This window comes from Balaenoptera musculus, chromosome 12 (genome assembly GCF_009873245.2).
Source record: "Balaenoptera musculus isolate JJ_BM4_2016_0621 chromosome 12, mBalMus1.pri.v3, whole genome shotgun sequence".
NCBI lineage: Eukaryota > Metazoa > Chordata > Mammalia > Artiodactyla > Balaenopteridae > Balaenoptera > Balaenoptera musculus.
This window is the reverse complement of record NC_045796.1, coordinates 69,037,303-69,054,479: the sequence shown is the minus strand read 5'-3', so window position 1 is coordinate 69,054,479 and position 17,177 is coordinate 69,037,303. Positions and strand designations below refer to the sequence as shown.

At 37.1% G+C, this 17,177-nt stretch overlaps 1 protein-coding gene across 5 annotated transcripts in view; it reads right to left on the bottom strand.

Annotated features, from left to right (window-relative positions):
* Positions 1-17,177, bottom strand: part of RNGTT (RNA guanylyltransferase and 5'-phosphatase) — a 323,844-nt gene that overhangs the window by 276,489 nt on the left and 30,178 nt on the right. For all 5 annotated transcript variants that reach the window (XM_036871771.1, XM_036871768.1, XM_036871767.1 and 2 more), the window contains exons 7-8: positions 13,966-14,075; positions 12,292-12,393 (exon numbers count right to left, since the gene is read on the bottom strand). In XM_036871771.1, the coding sequence (XP_036727666.1) occupies positions 12,292-12,393; positions 13,966-14,075 (212 nt within the window). The remainder of the gene's footprint in view (positions 1-12,291; positions 12,394-13,965; positions 14,076-17,177) is intronic.

The window sequence follows — 17,177 nt, the reverse complement described above, 5'->3', positions numbered from 1 at the left end:
TGTAACAACCAACAGTAGGTCTAGAAGGAGAAAATAGAAAAAAAAAAAAAAAAAGAGAGGAAATAAAATATCAGAGATAAGATAAAATTACCCTGAATGGAAGAACCCAGGTTTTCAGATTCAAAGAGATCACCAAGTACCAATGAATGGGAAGGTTGGGGGGCGGCGGCCACCCACATAATTAGACATCACTGGGAAATTTTAGGACAAGAATAAAGAGAAAATTCTAAAAGTTTCCAGGTGCGAACCACTTACAAGGTACTAGAATCAGAATAATATCACACCTTTTATCAGTGGCAGAGGTTAATAGAAGAAATTGAAGTAAGGTTTTTAATATTCTTAGGGAAAACCATTTCTAATCTAAAATTTTATACACAAGCAAACTACTAAATTCAGGACAAGAGCAACAGCATTTTCATACACCTAAGCATGCTTATGGGTTACTTCCTACACATACTTTCTTAGGAAGTGATTTAAGGAGGTATCCCTGAAAAGTGAGAGAAAAGAAAGGAAGGAAGGAAGGAAGGAAAGGAGGGATGGGGAGAGGGTGGGAGGGAGGGAAGGAGGGAGGGAAGGAGGGAGGGGGGAGGGAGGGAGGAAGGAAGGAAGGAAGGAAAGAAGGAAGGGAGGGAGGAAGGAAGGGAGGAAGGAAGGGAGGAAGGAAGGAGAGGGGAGGAAAGAAAAACATGGAATCCAGAAAGCTACATCCAACCAGGATAAAGTTGGGACCAGAGCTTTATACACAGGCTAGAAATCATAGAAGGCTCTAAAAGAGACGTCTTTGGGATAACAAAAAATAATTGAAAGAAGAAACAGAATGACTAAAACCTTGAAAAAACTTGATTATAGGGTAAAGGCAATTATTCGAGTAAAAAAGAACCTATTTAAACTCAACAAAAGAAACATTCTACTTGATGTGGCAGAGAAGGCATGACTTTGAACTCTGGGCAAGCTGGCTGTCTTTGGTGGTCAGCTCCATCCCTGCAGCTGTGTGCTCAGTGGATCTTGGTTTGGGAAGTAAGCAAATAACCCTTCCCAGACTCCCTTGCCAGCTCTCTGGAAGGAGATTAGAAAAGAAGAGGAAGGGAAAAACCTATTGATCTGCTTCTGGCAGCATCTGGGGCAGCACTGAAGGCAGCAGCCACGGATGAGGGCACGGCTCCTCAGGGGAGAGCCCCCTGGGAGTGGCTGCTGTGCAGCAGTGCTGAGTGGTCCCAGGGCAGCAGCCAGACAGGCAGTACAGTGCCTCCTCCAGCACCTGGGCAGCAAGTGCTCACCAGGCTCCAACCAGAGGCAGCAGCAGCCTGCTGAACTCCAGGTGACCCTTTGGCTTCTCCATCCTCTCAATGCCTTTGTAACCAATTCTATGTATTAAATTCCTGTGTGTTTGAAGTATCACAGTAATTTCTCTTCATGCCATGAAAAAAGAAATCTATTCCTTTCCACTAATCTAAACGATAGTTCCAGTGAGAAAAAAAAATTTTAAGTATTTGTCACCATTTAAATCAACCATACACTTACAGAAAACAAAAACCCTATGTTTAACAAACAGCATGTAAATGTAAACAGAGTTGACAATATTAAAGTTAGAGCTGACATAACAGAAGTAGATGGAAGACAGAGAACTCTAAAGTCCACATCTTACAAGAGTTAAGAAACACTACATTAGGGTTATTAGGATAAAGGGAAGATTAAATATACAGGCAAGATCGATGAAGAACTAACAATAATAGTTTACCTATGATGAGAAACTAGAAGAAAAGACAGGTGGGAACAGAGGTACTGGTGAGCCACATCCTCATGACCACATTAGGAACTCACCTAAAGTTAATAAACAGCAACATAAACATATTATTTAGAGATTTGAGGATAACCATAAAATAAGTTTAAAAAAAGGTTAGAACTAAGTGCTGAACAATCATCGACAGGAAGACACTGGAACTCACCAAAAAAGATACCTCACATCCAAAGACAAAGGAGAAGCCACAATGAGATGGTAGGAGAGGCGCAATCACAATAAAATCAAATCCCATAACTGCTGGGTGGGTGACTCACAAACTGGAGAACACTTATACCACAGAAGTCCACCCACTGGAGTGAAGGTTCTGAGCCCCACGTCAGGCTTCCCAACCAGGGGGTCCGGCAATGGGAGGGGGAATTCCTAGAGAATCAGACTGTGAATGCTAGCAGGATCTGATTGCAGGACTTCGACAGGACTGGGGGAAACACAGACTCCACTCTCGGAGGGCACACACAAAGTAGTGTGTGCATCGGGACCCAGGGGAAGGAGCAGTGACCCCAACACTGAACCAGACCTACCTGCCAGTGTTGAGGGTCTCCTGCAGAGGCAGGGATGTGGGTGTGGCTCACCGTGAGGACAAGGACACTGGCAGCAGAAGTTCTGGGAAGTACTCCTTGGTGTGAGCCCTCCCAGACTCCACCATTTGCCCCACTGAAGAGCCTGGGTAGGCTCCAGTGCTGGGTCGCCTCAGGACAAACACCAACAGAGAGGGAAACCAGCCCCACCCATCAGCAGACAAGTAGATTAAAGTTTTACTGAGCTCTGCCCACCAGAGTAACACCCAGCTCTACCCAACACCAGTCCCTCCCATCAGGAAACTTGCACAAGCCTCTTAGATAGCCTCATCCACCAGAGAACAAACAGCAGAAGCAAGAAATACAATTCTGCAGCCTGTGGGAAAAAAAACACATTCACAGAAAGACAGACAAAATGAAAAGGCAGAGGACTTTGCACCAGAAGAAGGAACAAGATAAAACCCCAGAAAAACAACTAAATGAAGTGAAGACAGGCAACCTTCCAGAAAAAGAATTCAGAATAATGATAGTGAAGATGATCCAGGACCTCAGATAAAGAATGGAGGCAAAGATTGAGAAGATGCAAGAAATGTTTAACAAAGACCTAGAAGAATTAAAGAACAAACAAACAGAGATGAACAATACAATAACTGAAATGAAAAATACACTAGAAGGAATCAATAGCAGAATAACTGAGGCGGAAGAATGGATAAGTGACCTGGAAGACAGAATGGTGGAATTCACTGCTGTGGAACAAAATAAAGAAACAAGAATGAAAAGAAATGAAGACAGCCTAAGAGACCTCTGGGACAACATTAAACGTAACAACATTCGCATTATAGGGGTCCCAGAAGGAGAAGAGAGAGAGAAAGGACCCGAGAAAATATCTGAAGAGATTATAGTCAAAAACTTCCCAAACATGGGAAAGGAAACAGCCACCCAAGTCCAGGAAGCGCAGACAGTCCCAGGCAGGATAAACCCAAGGAGAAACACGCCGAGACACATAGTAATGAAACTGGCAAAAATTAAAGGCAAAGAAAACTTACTGAATGCAGCAAGGGAAAAACGACAAATAACATACAAGGGAACTCTCATAAGGTTAACAGCTGATTTCTCAGCAGAAACTCTACAAGCCAGAAGACAGTGACATGATAAATTTAAAGTGATGAAAGGCAAGAACCTACAACCAAGATTACTCTACCCGGGAAGGATCTCAGTCAGATTCGACGGAGAAATCGAAAGCTTTACAGACAAGCAAAAGCTACGAGAATTCAGCATCACCAAACCAGCTCTACAACAAATGCTAAAGGAACTTCTCTAAGTGGGAAACACAAGAGAAGAAAAGGACCTACAAAAACAAACCCATAACAATTAAGAAAATGGTAATAGGAACATACATGTCGATAATTACCTTAAAAAGACACAGGCTCGCCGCATGGATACAAAAACAAGACCCATATATATGCTGTCTACAAGAGACCCACTTCAGACCTACGGACACATACAGACTGAAAGTGAGGAGATGGAAAAAGATATTCCATGCAAATGGAAATCAAAAGAAAGCTGGAGTAGCAATACTCATATCAGATAAAATAGACTTTAAAATAAAGAATGTTACAAAGGACAAGGAAGGACACTATATAATGATCAAGGGATCAATCCAAGAAGAAGATAAAACAATTATAAATATATATGCACCCAGCACAGGAGCACCTCCATACATAAGGCAACTGCTAACAGCTATAAAAGAGGAAATCGACAGTATCAAAGTAATAGTGGGGGACATTAACACCTCACACCAATGGACAGATCATCCAAACAGAAATTTAATAAGGAAACACAAGCTTTAAATGACACAACAGACCAGATAGATTTAATTGATATTTATAGGACATTCCATCCCAAAGCAGATTACACTTTCTTCTCAAGTGCGCACAGAACATTCTCCAGGATAGATCACATCTTGGGTCACAAATCAAGCCTCGGTAAATTTAAGAAAATTGAAATCATATCAAGCATCTTTTCTGACCACAACACTATGAGATTAGAAATCAATTACAGGGGGAAAAAAACACAAACAGATGGAGGCTAAACAATACGTTACTAAATAACCAAGAGATCACTGAAGAAATCAAAGAGGAAATCAAAAAATACCTAGAGACAAATGACAACGAAAACACAACGATCCAAAACCTATGGGATGCAGCAAAAGCAGTTCTAAGAGGGAAGTTTATAGCAATACAATCCTAACTCAAGAAACAAGAAACATCTCAAATAAACAACCTAACCTTACACCTAAAGGAACTAGAGAAAGAACAAACAAAACCCAAAGTTAGTAGAAGGAAAGAAATTATAAAGATCAGAGCAGAAATAAATGGAATAGAAACAAAGAAAACAATAGCAAAGATCAATAAAACTAAAAGCTTGTTCTTTCAGAAGATAAACAAAATTGATAAACCATTAGCCAGACTCATCAAGAAAAAGAGGGAGAGGACTCAAATCAATAAAATTAGAAATGAAAAAGGAGCAGTTACAACAGACACCGCAGAAATACAAAACACCCTAAGAGACTACTACAAGCAACTCTATGCCAATAAAATGGACAACCTGGAAGAAATGGACAAATTCTTAGAAAGGTATAACCTTCCAAGACTGAACCAGGAAGAAATAAATAATATGAACAGACCAATCACAAGTAATGAAATTGAAACTGTGATTAAAAATCTTCCAACAAACAAAAGTCCAGGACCAGATGGCTTCACAGGTGAATTCTATCACACATTTAGAGAAGAGCTAACACCCATCCTTCTAAAACTCTTCCAAAACATTGCAGAGGAAGGAACACTCCCAAACTCATTCTACGAGGCCACCATCACCCTGATACCAAAACCAGGGGAAGATACTACAAACAAAGAAAATTACAGACCAATATCACTGATGAATATAGATGCAAAAATCCTCAACAAAATACTAGCAAACAGAATCCAGGAACACATTAAAAGGATCATACACCATGATCAAGTGGGATTTATCCCAGGAATGCAAGGATTCTTCAATATATGCAAATCAATCAATGTGATACACCATATTAACAAATTGAAGAAGAAAAACCATATGATCATCTCAACAGATGCAGAAACGGCTTCTGACAAAATTCAACACCTATTTATGATAAAAACTCTCCAGAAAGTGGTCATAAAGGGAACCTACCTCAACGTAATAATGGCCATATACGACAAACCCACAGCAAACATCATTCTCAATGGTGAAAAACTGAAAGCACCCAATATATATGCTCAACCTATGTTTTTTCCCTTTTAGGCTTTGTAGTACATAATTTCTTTTTCTTTTTAACATTTTTTTAAACATCTTTATTGGAGTATAATTCCTTTACAGTGGTACATTAGTTTCTGTTTTATAACAAAGTGAATCAGCTATACATATACATATATCCCCATATCTCCTCCCTCTTGAATCTCCCTCCCACCCTCCCTACGCCACCCCTCTAGGTGGTCACAAAGCACCGAGCTGACTTCCTTGTGCTATGCGGCTGCTTCCCACTATCTATTTTACATTTGGTAGTATATATAAGTCCATGCCACTTTCTCACTTCATCCCAGCTTATCTTTTAAAGTATGTTCTAAAAACGGAAAATGCTCATGTTAAGATAAAAAAATAAAAATAATCATATTAAACAGGTTAGTTCTAATTGCCTGCTAAGTCCAGCAAAACCTCTGGCATATGGTAGATGTTCAGTAAATATTTGCTGACTGTATGAATAAATATTATTCTTCTCATATATCTGGGTCCTGTAGCCTAGCTCTATTTAAAAAATATGTATTTAGAAATATTAACAAAAAAGGATTTTTTTTTAATGTTTCTAAGTTCCAGATGCTTGCTACCCCTAGAATATGGGCAACCCCAAATTCTAATCAGGGATTGCACCAATGTTTCCAACAGAGGTTTTACCTATATCCGTTTAGCTCTAAGAGTTCTCTAGCCAGATTTGGTAATGAATTCAGTTGATTTTTGTCCTTAAGTACCATTTCAGAGACAGTACCTCTATTAAAAAGTAGTAACTCTCACATTGATAAGTAGCTTAATTAAAGAAACTAATATTTAAAGGAACTTTTTATCCTTTAGTAAATCCTAAAGATGTGACTAGCTGACATCTATCTCTAAAGTTTGATTTTAAAATATTAGATTGTTTTTGTCCTATACCTACTTTTCTTCTTGTACAATAACTAACTCACACCCTAAGAGAATTCTGAATGTATTCTGAGAAACCAAATGTTGGTTACCATGTAAAAATGATTTTCCAAGGAGTCAAACTATGACACCAATAACTAACATTTATTGAATGCCATAATAACAAACATTTTACATGAATCTTCTTTAATCAATTAATGGACAAATTCTCAGCTGTATCCTTAACTCAGTGGCTGGCTAGACACTGCTCTGGTTTAGGTCACTGATTTTTAAACTGTGTTCAAGCGGGCACTAAGGGCCATCATGGCTCCTGAACCTGGCTGGAAATCAGAATCAGCTAGGGTTGCTTTCAAAAACACAAATTCTCAAAGCCTACTAAGGTCTACTGAATTTGGATCTCTGAATTTTTTTTTTTTAAATGCAAGCTTAATATGATGGTAATACAGTCATGATGATAACGTAACCCAAACATCCAAAGGTGTTTGGGACTTCCTGCCTTAAAAAAGTTCCATGGTGACCTTAGAGACCACCCAGAGTGCAACCCCACATGCTGCCCCAAAATGTTCACCAACCAAAGCATCCCCATTTTTGTCTGTTTTATATAATGGGGGTCCAAGTAAGATTTGGGCTTGGAGAAGGAGTAAGAGTAAAATGAGTTCTGCTACTTTCTCTTTTTAACCAGTTTACTACCAGATTATCATCCGCTATAGCTTTAGATCAGTAAACAGTGCTTCTGATTGACTTTTAATCACTCCTTGTTTGTCTCCCTTCTCCATGATAAAAAAAGGAACACAGGAGTTATGGCTTTACTGTGTTCCTCTCAGATGCAAGAAAAACTGGCCTGGAGCCCTCATAGTAGTTCTAATGAAACTACCATCAAAAAACAGGGCTGGAGGGACTTCCCTGGTGGCCCAGGGGTTGGGAATCCGCCTGCCAATGCAGGGGACACGGGTTTGAGCCCTGGTCGGGGAGGATCCCACATGCCGCGGAGCAACTAGGCCCGTGTGCCACAACTACTGAGCCTGTGCTCTAGAGCCCACGAGCCACAACTGCTGAGCCTGCGTGCCACAACTACTGAAGGCTACGCGCCTGGAGCCTGTGCTCCGCAACAAGAGAAGCCACTGCAATGAGAAGCCCGTGTACCACAACGAAGACCCAACACAGCCAAAAATAAGTAAATAAAATAAATTTAAAAAAAAAAAAACAGGGCTGGAGTCTCCAAATGATGTAATCTGGTTTTTGATTATCATCAGAGGTATGATGCTAAACTTTCAGTAAATCCCTAAATTAGCTGACTACATAATGAAGAAAAACTACCTTAAACCATATTTTAGAAGCCCAAATTCTAGAATACAGAACAGTGAAGAGAAAAAAAAAAAAAAGCTAGAGAACAAAAGACCAGGGTTATAATGATGATTTTGCCACTATCTAGTTACATGATTAAAGCAAATATTTTATTTTATGGATTCTGCCCCCTCGAACACATCCACAAAATCGCTAAGTCTCCCTAGAATAGTTCAAAAATTAAAAATCCTTTTCCGGTATAACTTTATTTACTATTGAGTTTCTAAATATTAGATATAATGTTATGGCTCTAATTAATACTTATGAGGAAATAAAATAGGAGATAATTTCTTATCTAATAGCAATATTCAGTCAAAGTTCTTATATTATGTATCATAAAAAACTACTTACTTTGCAGTCAAAAGAAAATTAGGGCTAAACAGAAATTTATACTTGCTCTGATCTCGTCACTCAAGTGGAAATGAAAAATAGCTAAGTGAACAAATCTAAATTATAGCAGTATAACATCACTTAATTGCTCATAATTTGATTTACTCATTCTGTTTCTAAATAGCATAAAACATTGCTTGTTTGTAGTTCACTGAAAATTATTCCAGAGACATCTAAAACCTCTTTAATATTCCTCTCAGTATACAAAACTTTTCTGGCATGGCGTCTCATTACCTTGTCCACGCTATTTATTCCTGTCTGAACATTCAGCTCCACTCGTTAGAATAAACATCTGCTACAAACATTATTAATGAGATACATAGCAAAGGATCCAAGCAAGTTACTAACTACCTGGGGTAATTACACTGTTCCATATAAAATCCATTAGAGCAGTAAATACAGAAGCTCCCTAAACATATTATAAATAGCTTATCCATACAACAGCTATTTCTACAAGTCACCAAGTACATTTGTCAGGACATATAGAGCATGACCATACGTCGAGCACTCAGTTATAACAAAGGCATAGGACATGATTTTTTATAAGGAAAAAAAAAAGACTTAATTTACCTTTCAAATGTATACATTTAGTGAACTGCTTACATAAAAAATCCTATCAAAGTACCAGGCACTAAGCAATAACTTACAATGAATGAGAAGAAAAATTTATTTCAACTTTTATAATTTACTGAAGTAAATTTTAAAACAAAAATATCTTTATATTAAACTTATGTATCCCTACCTTAAGTTCACTTTTACACTTTCTTATAAAGAAAGGAAAGATCATTTGAAATGTTAAGATAGTCTTTTTTAAGGAGAATGTATTCAATAACAGGTTGGCAAAAGGGCCAAATCTGCCGACCACCTGTTTTTGTAAACAAAGTTTTATTGGAACACAGTTCTGCTCACTTGTTCTGCTCGTTTGTTTATGTGAGAGCAGCATGAGATAGCTGCTTTTGCACTACAATGGCAGAGTTGAGTAACTGAGTCAGTAAAAATATTTACTATCTGGCCCTAATGGAGAACATTTGCTGAACCATGAATTAGATGAAAAACTTAAAGATAGGGGTTCTATCTTAAGCATTCCTGATCCATTCAGCAGTTGACACAGAGCCCTGGAGGTAACGAGCTTTCAGTATAATTTCTGAATGAATGAAAGAAGGGAATTCCCAGACCAGGGTTCAGGAAGAATGAATCTGTCTATAATTTCCTCCAAGGAGCATTATACAAGTGTATCTCGCTTACTTAAATAGATGTGTTATAAAAAGCTGACTATAAATTACATTTCCATAAATGCCTAAGTGGCTTTTTTTTTTTAATTCCTGCAATAATTTTCCTTGTAAGCCAAGTACCACATTTACCTTGTATATTCAGTTTTCCTTAAAGCAGGGATGCTTGTATATGTGTGGGGAATATATATATACATACACACATATACATATATACATACATACATAGATATACATAAAAAAATATATAAAATACACAAGTCAGAAGATAAGTATATGCATGTGTAAATCAGTAGCTATCTTTTACTGAGTGTCTACTGTATGCTAATTGTTTTAAATTACTTTATTTAATCCTTTCACAAACAACTCTATGGGGGTAATGGATCACCCTTACCTTACATAAATCCAAACAAAAGTTCTTTCTTAGGGCCATCTAGCTTTATTCTGCCCTAGTGTATCATTTTCCTTGAACTATGCTTTTTTTTTTTTGGCTAAATGGTTTACATTTTTGTTTGGAAATTAAATGGGACAAAGAGTTGTGATCTTTTAAAATCTCAAAAATTTCACAACCACCATTAGTGTTTCCCTATCTTTCATGTGAAGACATTGGCAGCTTTTCAATTGGACTAATTCATCCAATAAACATTTACTGAATGCCTACCATGTGCCAGGCACTATTCTAGGCACTGGGGACACAGTGATTAAAAAGACAAAAGTCCCAGTCCTCATGAGGTTTGCTTTCATTATGATCATCAATTCACTACAAGGCTTTTGCTTGTCTATTACAAATTATTCCCATAGCATTACTTTTTTCTTATGGCAAACCTACTCTGAGTTATTTTCTTTTACTTTATTATTGCATTACAATAGTAGCTACAGAAATATTAATATTAATATTAAAATCAAGTTGTATCTGCCCCACTCCATGTCTCTTTATGTATCTTTTAAGGTCACCACAAGTTAAATGTAGATGAAGACAGCATGATACAAAAGGTATGATTATCACTTTGACATTCAAAAACCTCTCATAAAAATTAAATGTAACCTATATCATCTTCAAAACACCTTTAAAAATTAAAATGTGAAAAGCGGATCTTGAAGAGATACATCTTCTTTCCCATTTTCACTGCAACATTATTCACAATAGCCAAGATATGAAAACAACCTAAGTATCCACCAAGAAATGAATAAATAGATGAATAGATAAAGAAGATGTGGTATGTATATTTATGTATATATAGATATATATACACAATGGAATATTATTCAGCCATGAGAAAGAAGGAAATCCTGTCATTTGTGACAAGATAGAACTTGAGGGCATTATGCCAGGTGGAATAAGTCAGACAGAAAGACAGATACTGTATGATATCACTTATATGCGGAATCTAAAAAGCTCATAGAAACCGAGACTAGAATGGTGGTTACCAGGGGCTTAAGGGGTGGGGAAAATGGGGAGGTACTGGTCAAAGGGTACAAACTGCCAGTTATAAGACAAATAAGTTCTGAGGATCTAATGCACAACATGGTAATTATAGTTAAAAATACTGTATTACATACTTGAAAATTGCTAAAACAGATCTTAAATGTTCTCACCACAAAAAAGAAATGGTAATTATGAGAAGTGAAAGAGGTGCAGCTAACACTACAGCAGTAACCACTTCGCAATATATAAGTGCATCAAATCAACAAGTTGTACACCTTAAACTTACATAATGTCATGTCAAATTATATCTCAATAGATCTGGAAAAAAAACTAAAGTATACATATGTGTGTGCATGTGCGTATAAATATACATGCACTCCTCATTATTCTAATTATACGTGTGTGTTTGTATATATAATACATAGACTCCTAATTATTCTAAAACATTTTCTTCACTATGAAAAAGTTAATAGGACTTCTATATTAATAGCTATATATGTACATATATGTGCATATATGTATATATATATACATGCAATGTATACATTCCTAATAATAATTAGGAATGTATGTATACATTGCATGTATATATATATACATATATGCATGTACTATACATACATACATGCATATATATACAGGCACTCCTAATTATTCTAAAACATTTTCTTCATTACGAAAAAGTTAATAAGAGTTCTATATTAATCTGTTAAAATAGTTATTTCAATTATTATAACATTTGCTGAATGAATAAATAATATAGCAAAGCTATAAAAAATGGATTACAAAAGAGAAAGAAAAAGTTTAATGTTACTGAGGAAGCAACTTTATGCTTTAATACTAATAAATATTTTTCAATGTAGGAATATGAAATTTGAAGCTAAGCTTTGTTGTAAGAATACAACAACCTTAAGAGTGTATAAAATTACAAAAAGTATTAGCAAGGATTAAGAGAAAAAGAAAACTATCGAAGGAACAAAATACAGAGTGAATCAGGGAGACTTGGTAATTTTTAGATTATAAACTGATAATACATCTGTTAATTTTAGAAGTGTCCAACACCATTAAAGACAAGGTGGCAGGCAGCAAACATACCAAAAAGCACAATATTATTAAGAAAAAATACTTCCAGATTTAAATTTGGTATAGATTCATGTCAAACTAACATAACTCTGAAACCAAAAATTTAGCAGAATGAGAGTTATAATTGTAGTACACAGCTAAGAATACTAGCAAAACAAAAACTATACGATATATGAAACATGCTTATTTTGCTGCTCAAGTCACTCCCAGGAGTACAAACCTTCTCTAACAACAAAGCAATATTCTTCAAGCATTTGGGTTATTAGTGTAACTTTTTTAAGAAATCTAACTTACCGCGTACCATCTGCTTTCCAGCTTACTTTATATGGCTTCTGCTCCAGAAGTTTAATATTTTGCTTGTCCATGGAGATAGGCTGTGCTCCAGGGAATCCAGACCTTAAAGAAGAACACTGTATTACTATTGTGGCTGGTGTCCATACAAAGCAATACATGTCTTAAACCAAGCTCACCTGAGCCACACATTTAGCACAATGTTTTCCCTATCATGAGATTAATGTCAATTGGAATAATATCAGCTTTCACAAAAATGCTAACAAAAGGTTATCATTTTCTTGACATTTTAGAACTCAAGTTAACAGGATCGTAATTGCCACTGCAAACTATGACTATTGGGCTAGTTTTTAAATATTAATACACATGACCTAAACAGTAAAGCACATACTGTTTACAAGTCTTTGTGTATCTACAAGTCTTTTACTTCAGGAAGAAGTTTAAATCTTGCCTCGACTACCTTACATTGCTCTAGACCCCATATTCCTCCATCATGACACTGCCAACTTGGCATAACTTTGCAGGGTTGGCAAGTTTCTCCTCAAAAGATGCCCAGAAGTGACAAAACAGGAGAAATTCAAGTCTAGATTAAAGTACACTGGCAAGGGCTTAACAGAACACTAAAACTGATATCACTTCATCATCATTTACATTTTTTAGTTAAAATTATTTCTAGTTTATTGATCTGTATGTATACCAGTCCAAAAGTTCTTCATATCAGGAATTTTTAACAATAATCCTGTTTCATCATGTTCCAGCTGTATTACAATTTTCTGCCACAGATAGCAATGATGAACAGAAATGACCATAGGCCAAGACCTGAGAGCAACGAGCAGTGAACTCTCTCTTGAATCCCCTCCCATGAAATGTCTGATAAATATCTTCAAGTCATGGTAAGGGGCAAAACATATTTAAAGCTGATTCTCCCAGGTTTCTGATGACAGAAAAACTGGAAAATGAGGCACATTCAAGTTTCACCTCTTCTCTCTTAATAAAATGATAAGGGCAACTAAAACATTTATCAGCAACAGTGGGACTTCCCTGGTGGCGCGGTGGTTAAGAATCCGCCTGCCAACGCAGGGGACATGGGTTCAAGCCCTGATCCGGGAAGATTCCATATACCGCGTAGCAACTAAGCCCGTGCACCACAGCTACTGAGCCTGCGCTCTAGAGCCCACAAGCCACAACTACTGAGCCCGCAGGCCACAACTACTGAAGCCCGTGCTCCGCAACAAGAGAAGCCACGGCAATGAGAAGCCCACACACCACAACGAAGAGCCCCCGCTCGCTGCAAGTAGAGAGAGCCTGCGCACAGCAACAAAGACCCAACGCAGCCAAAAAATAATAATAATAAATTTAAAAAAATAATAATAAAAAAATCAGCAACAGTAGAATCAATCCCACAAAACAAATACCAGAAAGTGACAACAGTAATTTTCTATTCCACTAGGAAGACATGTGAGTCATCTAATTTTGACTCAAAAGTCTGGTTATTACACTGTTTATCTTGAGAAAAATATGATAAACTCTTGCTTGACATCTTTTTAAGAACTCTATGTAAACATAGAAACTTCAAGAAGCAAAGAAGTTATGACACTCTTTGCATTAATGTTAAGTATTGCAGAATAAGAATAAACTTTATTTAAAACTTTAATTAATATTTAAAATGTTTATTACCCTTCCCAGCCACAGAATTGATGACACTTCTGTTGTACCTCTCCTAACTTTGGTTGAGTTGTTACTTGAGTTACGCCTTTAACAGTTACGCCTTCCAAAAAAATAGCACCCTGAAAATAAAAGGAAAAGAAAAATACATTAGAGTTCAAATCCATTTACAAAGACCAGACTGAAAGACACATTTATTTTCAGAAATCTGAGCAAATATATGCAACAAATGGTCTGCTACAGGAGGTTCTACAAACTCCCCTGGGATTGTACACTAGTTTTCCTTAATCCAGCATATGATTTTCAATGTACATATACAGGCCAGTGTCTATATCATGTTGTCAAAGCATCCATGGGTACTACTCAGTAATCATAACAGCAATCATATCTCACCTACCATTTACTCAGAGCCAGGCAAAGTATCTGGCATTTTACAAACAGTTTCTCTAATCCTTATAACAATTCTGAAAAGTAGATGCATTATATTTATTTCACAAATGACTAAATGAGGCATAAAGATTTTATGTAATTTATTCAAGTGGTAAAAACAGAATTTGAACCCAGGTCTATACTATACCATTCAACAATGATTCTCCATTCGCCAATGATTCTCATTTGGGGAAGGGGGTGAGAAGTTGTGTCACTGATGGAGTTTGGATTTTGAGATAAAAACCTACAATACATACCTTTGTAAACTAGAATAAGAGTATAACAGTAGACAAAGCGGCTAAGCTACAGTCATTGGATGTATCAACATAAAAACTAAATATTACTCATCACTGAATTTTTAATCTAAATTCTTTAACTCGGAACTTCATAAAATGTCTTATTGTATTTCACCCATTTCACAGCAAGTATATTTTTAGAATATCACAGAGAAGTGAAGCAGATGGAGAATTTATATATCAAGTAATAAAGAACACCCCTGGAAATTTTAAAGACCAAAAAAATAGTCTAGATTCATTTACAATTACTTTGAGACCCATAAGAGGGTTGGCATCAGTCTCAAGAAAAATCTATAAAACAACTCTAGCTGTTAACGTAATTAGGGAATAAAAAATATGGTCTGCAAGCTACAATGATCAACATTCTGGCAAAGATTTGGCAACCTGAACTACTTGGGAAGGAAAAACAAACAAAAAAAAAGAACACATTATTTAGTCCACATACATCCCTGTCAAATCTAGAAGAGTCCTAAAGTCAACCCAGCAGACTACTTTTTGCCCCTAATTCTGAATCATATTTTATAGTTATCTAAAATGTCATCTACCTTGTTTTCCTTAAAGAGAGGTTCCATGAGCCAAAGGATCAAAGAATACCATTCCTCTCCTATTATACCATAACCTCTCTTTATCAGCCAATGAAATTCCTGTTTTAGAACCATTTCTACCATTAAATATAATAACTAAAGAAAGAAAACTTTCAAAGGAAAGCTTAACCAGGTGGATAAGTTTTTTTAACATATTTAGTAATTGAGATACTCAGAGGACTTCTATATCCTGATAAAATTACATCTTGTATATACTAATTAAAAAAAAAAAGCATTACCTTTATTCTGAAGGTACTAATAGCACAGAATTTTTTTTAAGTTTTACCAATAACCTTCCCTGTAAACTCAACCTTTTTCATGAACACCCTGTACCCCATGTCTTAACTAGAAGCTAGCTCTCCACCAAGAAGACCACTCACTTTTCTCTTAAGTGAAAGCTACTCATTCTCCCACTGCCCAAGTCCCATGCTGGTAGTGTAAACAATTCTCTTATATCCTCACTGCTTTCCCGGCCTCTTTCAAAAGTTCCTCTTCCATTCAGACTCATTCAGCTACATCACTCAGCTAGATGTCAGGTAGAACAAACATCCACTGTGGTTGGTTGCACAACAGCTCTCTTTGTGGATGGGATGCCTTCCCCACCCACAAGCCATGTTACATCACATTAAAGATAACATGCCACTCCAGCCAAAGTTGATGGGAGCATGAGTGAACCCCTAACTCTCTCTGAACCTATCAGGTTCTCTCTTCTGGTAACCTGGAATTTGGACTCAGAAAGTCTCTGCATGTGGTGAAAATTATAACACGTAAGCTTAGACATAGGATATTAAATATCCCTCGTAAACAAGGAATCAGAAATCTCCCAGGTAAACAAGGAATCTGCTATATTCCTGTGCTTGAGCTGTACCCATTTACTCATAATAAATTCCTCTTATTACTTAAGCTAGTTTGAGTTAGTTTCTGTTACTTGCAACCAGATAAAATCTAAATTAATAAAATGCTCTATCCTTCATATATTGACCTCTGGTCACTTCCGCACATTCATCAAAACAATCAGTATTTCTCACCATGCTAACTTCTGTCATTATATTGGTAACATCAACATCCATTGAAACAATCTGACCCATCAAACAACCTAAGCTTCACAGTTCTGTAATTTCTTTTTTAATGATCCTCTCATCTGTGCTTAGCTTGAACAACCTGCTCCATGGCCATATCATCCTCATTCCAGACTGCTCCACCTTTTGATTCATCAACTCAACTTACATTGATTGGGTACCCACAATATTTTAAACCAATATGCTCCTCTGACCTCTTTCATTAAACAGCTTAACTCTTTGACTCTCACTAAGCTCACTTTTCAATTTCACCAAGGCTAACGATCCTTCACTCCTCCCTTTCCAGTCTAACAGCTCCCCCATCCTGACCTTACTTCCTATTCAACCTAGATCCTACCACTGATTACTTCAATGACCCTTCCCCTGATATCCTCCGTACTCTTTACCCTCTGATCCTTCCACCACACCCATACTGAATACAGCAGACCTTGGATCAACCCACCATTAATCTCCACTTCCACACACAGGCAGCTGAAATTTACTGAGGCCAAATCACAATCTCAGGGCTAAGGATGAGAGTTGCCTCCCTTGCTGAAGACCTGTTTCTCTATCTGCTCTTACACTTTCATTTCCTCAGAAATTGCTCTACCGTTAATCCCTCTGTCATTTCATTTGTTTTCAACCTCACTGACCCCACTAGCTCCTTACCCTCAAGGAGCAGACACGCTTGCGTTTATTCCGTACTAAAAAGCCTTCGCGGACTATGTCTGCATCAAGCAATCACCCTTAGTTACCCTTTCTGCTCGTGACCAAACTACTCAAACAGCCTGTACCAGTGTGCAGGTAAGGGTTAACGTAATAGGACTGCTTGCAAGGTTGGCCCCTGGATGGCATCT